Source organism: Siphateles boraxobius, unplaced genomic scaffold, assembly GCF_051911475.1.
Source record: "Siphateles boraxobius isolate OS27281-9 unplaced genomic scaffold, OSU_SipBor_1 238, whole genome shotgun sequence".
Taxonomy (NCBI): Eukaryota; Metazoa; Chordata; class Actinopteri; order Cypriniformes; family Leuciscidae; genus Siphateles; species Siphateles boraxobius.
Window position 1 is genome coordinate 359,467 of NW_027508853.1, and position 6,584 is coordinate 366,050.

Consider the following 6,584-nt stretch of genomic DNA (forward strand, 5'->3'; position numbering starts at 1 on the left):
AAAAAAAGAAGCAGGTTTGTGTTTTATATTTCGTGTTGTTATAAATATATGCAGTGAAGATAATGAATGTGCATTGCCTGAAACACATTTGTGTGGCCATTAAAGGTATTGTAGGTAGAAATCCCCAAAAATACTTTTTTCCAAATTTGTTTAAACTGTCTTTATAGATCAATGCATAATTAAAATGTAAGTACTCTGGAAAATAAATTATAAAAATCGAGTGTCTGTAGTTCTCTCAGGACTGTAATAAACACAGCTCATTATTCCATTCGGGACGAAAGAAATGATTGGCTGGTGCGACTGTCACTCTCCCTCGCTACCATGGATACCACCTCTGCTGATACAGGAGCAGCCCAAATGCGCGCACCCGTTTGAAGAGGCACCGAAGCTAGTAATAACAATTATGGCAGAGAAAGAACAGTCAAAATGCTCAGTAACGTTACCTGCATATAGAGGCAGCGAAGTCAAACAAGTTAAAAAAAGGAAGACAGTATTTGAAAAGGCTATGAACAAAAAGTCTTTGGATAAATAAAGATATCATACGAGAGTCAATATCGGCATGGCTTTCCAGCGGTGGCGACAACTGAGGGATCTCAAGGGGATGAAAAGTGACTCCATGATGGCTTTATTTTGGCTGGACAGGTAATTTTGCTGTTTTCATTTTGATGGCATTTATTTTTTCATAAAGCATGTATCACTAGCACACCTAGCTACCTAATATTAGCTACCTAACGTTACGTAGCATAACTAACAGTACTGGCTTAGCTATGACAGTGTAACTTTGGTGTCGACTAGTATAACGTTACTGTTAGTGAGCCAGGGTTGAGACGATAAATAAGCAATAGGCCTATCTGCAGTTGAAAGCTGTTTTGTTTAATTTCGCCGAATCTAACTTTAGGTTAAAAAGTTTAGGGGATCTATTTTTATACCTAGCTTTACCCTCTGCCTAAACTTTGTTCCTATTTTCAACGTGAACTCTACCTACTCCGTTTTTTCACGTTTGGTTTGTTGTTATATGCTCTACATATGTTTACATATGTCTTTATGTTGTATCTGTATGTGCTATACAATATAAGTTGTGTGTGTGTGTGTTATATTATCTTGGGTCTGCAATGCAGTTGTGAGAAGGTGTTTGAGTGTATGTTACTCAGTTTATCTGTAAACAATCTTATGTTATGAATCTTACAAATTCACCTTCATCACAGTGTAACTGATAGTAACGGTAAACGTGTATCAATGAAGCTATTTATAGCTTTGCCTTATATTGAGTTTGATTCCGTTACGAGCTAGTAAAATATTTTAAACTTTACCAGTATCGATATGCGAGCTTGATAGTGAGTACTAACAGCCATGTTAATTGTTTATATTCATACTGATAAAGTTAGTTATGTTATTACTTGTGATTCTGACATGATGTCACTACATCTGGTAAAGCTGGTAAACACGTCCGACTCTTCCAGCTGAGCGAATGGCCGGGATCGCGCGTTCATGTGTTTTGGGGGCGTGGCTTTGGAAGGAGCCGAGAAGGGAGGGGGTGGGAGTTAATGGAATAATGAGCTGTGTTTATTACAGTCCTGAGAGAACTACAGACACTCGATTTTTATAATTTATTTTCCAGAGTACTTACATTTTAATTATGCATTGATATATAAAGACAGTTTAAACAAATTTGGAAAAAAAGTATTTTTGGGGATTTCTACCTACAATACCTTTAATATGTTGAAGATTTTTTTAAATGAAAAGAGGCAGAGTGGTGTTTTATTACATATTTCGTTTTATTGTTGCCAAATATACATAAAGAGATGACGTGATTAGCCAGAGCGATCTGAGTGACGCGATCAACAACGCGCTGTTCCACTTGCAGAATAACCCCGTTTGCCCCCGCGCACACATTTAAAATCAGCGCGTGTGTGAGTGTGTAACATGCTGGGACACACAAGGTGGTAGAGTACATGTACAGGTAGGCTATGTTATGAAAAAATAGAGTTGCTTATCCATCGCTACTGTAAATTAAAATAAAAAATAATAATAATAACTTGCCTAATGCCTAATGGTGAAGATGGCATGAAGAAGACTGTACATTCGCGAGATGGACGTATGCGCATTAGGCTACTCTATTTGTTCTGTGTTTTCTTTCTAAACAGCTAGGCTATGTTTAGGTGGTATTGTTCATGTTTTCATCACGCAATCATGTTTCTGATGCGGTGGTGACCATAGACTGTAAAAAAACGCGTTCTGACGTGTTCACGTAACTTGTAAGGGCGGCGGCGCTGCCGATAAAGCAACTAAAAGCTGTCACAAAGAACCGGCAAAAGCAATGATTATGAATATGTGAAATATAGCAAGGAGAGATTTTAATTGTTTATTAATAAAGATGAAGTTGACGTTGCTGACTCGCGATCTTCGCAGTAGTGGATGCGCCAGAGAGAAATGCACTTTTCATAAGCAGAGAGCAGTCTGTTTTCTTTCGTTTTTAATTGTTCTGTTTACAAGTAGACATTTCAATATAGATATATATTTTCAGGTCTGTGAAGTAGGCTAGGCTACCTTATACGCTGAGTTTAGGTTAATTTATGAGACGCGCTGCAGTTCACGCGCAGGCGCCTCCGTGTCGTGATTTGCCTATCTATTATCTGCTATATTTACTTATTTATTAAATCCAGGCAATTTGTTGATGAAACTTTGATTAAAATTAAGATACAATTAGTGCAAATGGAAATTCACTTTAAAGAAAGGGTTTGTGTCTTCTGTTTGAGGTCTCTGTGAAAGTTTAAAAGCAGTCTTTTAGTGCCGCTTCAGAGCGCTCGCGTCCGTAACGGAGAACTGTCACGTCTGTAACATTGTTTTTCCTCATAAATGCGAACACGAAAAATAAAATAAAATGAATATTTTATGTTCTGTGGAGAGCCAACCCTTCTTCATCCAGTGGGTGTTATTACTTTTGATTTGCGCTGTGTAATTCACAGAATTACAAAAAAATATTTTGCCTCCTAAAAGTTAAAAAAAAAATTCGTCAGACATGAATGAGTGTGTGTGTTTCCCTCATATTAAATATAAAACACGTGTGTAGACTGATATTTTTATAATGTCTGGACTCTTTTAAGGGGGTATCCTATGGATAAACAGACGTTTCAATATTTTCTGAGAATTTATATTCAAGTTTTGTCTGCAAATGTCACGTCCATAACGCTGGAATTCCCCAATTTTAAATAATTTATCCTCAACTAGTTTTGTGGTGTAGGTCTGCGTATTTTATAATGTTAACTTCAAAATTCAAATAATACTAATAGTAATTTAAAGATGTGATAGCATTGGATCTGGACGGGAAGAATAACTCTTGGAGTTGGAAGGTGTGTGTCGCGATTCTGCAGGTTCGTGGGTCTGAGTGTTTGATATCGCATGTCGTTACAGCCTTACAGTATTAAGTTCTAGCCTACTACTGTATAGCTATTTTGGTGAAAGTAACTCAAAAGTAGCCTAATAGAGGAGTAATGTAACGCATTACAATTCTGAGACAGTAATATTGTAAGGTAATGAATTACTTTTAAATAACAGTAACAAGTAATATATAATGCATTACAGTTTGGAAGTAACTTGCACAACACTGCTTGGTATTGAGAAACGGCCTATATCTATGACAACCGCTTACTACTTACGATCGCTTCCGGGTCACGAAAAATACCAATGCAGAATTAAGGATTACGACACGTATTTTGATTTCCGATTTCCATCTATAAACACATCAAGGACAATCGGATAACGAGATTGTTTTCCGTTTTTAGTATCAAAACAAAAAACGATGGTATTACCAGTTTCCTATTTACTAATGGTAATTGGGAAACTGGCCGTTTTTCGTTTTTGTTTTTTTCCTTTCAAAACGAAAATCCGATGGCGGACAAGTACACGGACCATTTTGAATCAATTCCACTAGCAGGCCAATCAAGAGTAATTTCTTTAAATAAATATAGCCTATTGCAAATCATAACAATGTACCCAACATAGTTCCTGGTCAATTAAATATATAGGTTACTCCTTGACAACAGGTTAATGTACATAAAGTATTGGGGGGGATTAGAGATGTTAGTGAAAATATCATCATATGATGCTGCTGTTGGTTTACACCATTTTTAGGGCTGTTTATGACAGACATAAGCAAAGCAATTCACTATAGAGAACTCCCTCTAGATGGCGCTGTGGTGAGTTATTCATTGAAGACAAAGAGTATAGAAGAACAAGAGGCGAAACTCAATAGAACGTTCCATTGCAACAAACGCGCCCAGCAGCAGCGCTACGCTTCCGCCATTTTGGGGTGAAAGCGCCTCGGCAGTCCACTAGTGTTGATGTGTCGTTCGCGAACGAGCCGCTCTAAAAGCCGATTCTTTGAAAAGAGCCGGACTTCCCATCACTATCCACTAGCTTTCTGCTGTCGCTATTGTAATATCAGCTGCTTTGTCATTTTTTTCTATTTTAAAGTACATTAAAGATCAAATCCAAACTGAATGATGACAACACAGAATTACGTATAATCACTAGACTAGTGATCATCAAATCCCTTTTAACAGTTTTTTTCACAGACTTAGACAAGTTTTCTACTTTTTTCCCAAAAAACCTTTAGCATTAGCTTTACAAACACTGAATTAATACCAAAAAGTAAGAATAAGCATATCAGATATTTGGGAATGTTGGACAATATTTATATATAACAGCAATAGAATAGCTTTACAGTCAACTTTTTTTTTTGCAGTAGCTACTATCTTATATTAATGACCGTTAAAGCAAGACTATGTAAACAGAAAAACGCGGCCACTGTCCATCATATTCTATAAGATCATCATGTTTGTAGCATGATCCAGGGGATTACCCATAAAGAAATGTAATACAAGTTAATTACATATATAGCCTAATGTCAGTGCCCATGTATGACAGCTGCCTATATGAGAATATTTGCAAAATTCATATAAAACACATAGACATATATGGAACAATATAGCAAAAATGGCCGTTTTCATGTAAGTGCCATATATTTCCCGTATATGCACATAAATGTTAAATATATGTAGCCTAAGACGTATATGTATGCATGTACTTATTTCATTGCATCAGTATCACATGCATAGTATGTTTACATACATTTATTAAATATGTGGAAAACAAATATGTCACATATTTATACTTAATGTTGTCCATTTATGCGAGAAACCAATACTATACTGTAATATGCAGATATATGGTATCATATATGGATGAACTCAAATATTTTCTTCACATGTTTGGACACATAAATGTTCATATATGTTGCAGGCATAGGCTATATTGCGTTCTCAGATAAGTCAAATATATGTATAGATATTTGTCATGCTATTTAAAATGTAAGTACATATATGGCCATATATTACATTTTTGTATGGGTAAAACGTACAAAATATATTTCAGGCCTGGTAGAGTTGGTAACTAATAATAGCATTAAATGTGTAAAGTTGCATAAAATGTACATACTCAATAAAGCAACTGTTATCTGTGCTGTTGTCAAGTGATCCAGTTGGAATTTTCACCCCAAAATGGCGGCCGCGCTACCGAAGCGCCACCTAGTGGCTGTTACCAAAAAAGCATCAGAGTTTCGCCTCTTGTTCTTCTATACTCTTTGATAAAGATATGATAATAATAACTCACCATGATCATCCCTAACTTTATTAACTGCAGATATGATGATGATAAAAATAATAACTCACCATGATCATCCTCTTGTGTCTCTGGTGGAAATACTGTCTGCGCGCGACCCGCCGCTGAACCTCGTGTCTGCGCTGCGCGTTCGCGCTGGTGACGTCACGCCGCCGCTTCATCAGCACGTAACTGAGCGCCAACATGAGCGCGCGCAACGCCTCGTCATCGGCCATGTTCGCGCCTTTATTCTCCTCAGAAGAGCAAACTCCACTGATATACTCGACGGTCCGTCCAGTTACTCCGCGCACATGGTGTAAACCCACCGTTATTAGACCGGACTCTGAAACAGACACACACACACACTCCTCGCGCTGCTTCCGCTGCTGGGCTGTGTGACGTCACTCGACAGCGGTTCTTCTTCTTCTACTCGTTTTCTGGCGGTTCGCGCACATTCCGCGCATTAGCGCCACCTACTGGGAGCTCGATCCGAGACTCTGACCTCTGACCCGTGAATGCTCTACATTTACATCTCTCTCTCTCTCTCTCTCTCTCTCTCTCTCTCTCTCTCTCTCTCTCTCTCTCTTTTCCATAGTTTTTTAGTATAGAAACATGACCAAAATAGTAAGTAAGTAAGTAAATTTTATTTATAAAGCACATTTAACCATAGCGAAGCTATCCAAAGTGCTGAACAAAGTAAAGTAAAATAAATAAATAAAAACACAGAAGCATAAAACCAAACAAAAACAAAACATTGAGACAGGATATCAAGTATCAAACGCCAGGCAATAGAGATATGTTTTCAATTTTAATTTAAAAGTACAAATGGAAGGTGCAAGGCGGATTGATTCCTTAGACGGGGGGCGGCAACTGAGAAAGCTCTGTCTCCCTTAGTTTTTAAACGGGAGCGGGGAATTGATAATAGA

General features: G+C 37.5%; 1 protein-coding gene across 1 annotated transcript in view; it reads right to left on the minus strand.

Moving 5' to 3' along the window:
- LOC143748483 (uncharacterized) overlaps positions 1-6,086 on the minus strand; it is a 42,612-nt gene extending 36,526 nt beyond the window's left edge. The window contains exon 1 of the mRNA XM_077240527.1: positions 5,730-6,086. Coding sequence (XP_077096642.1) covers positions 5,730-5,894 — 165 coding nt within the window. The 5' untranslated portion in view covers positions 5,895-6,086. The remainder of the gene's footprint in view (positions 1-5,729) is intronic.
- Between the last annotated feature and the right edge of the window lie 498 nt (positions 6,087-6,584).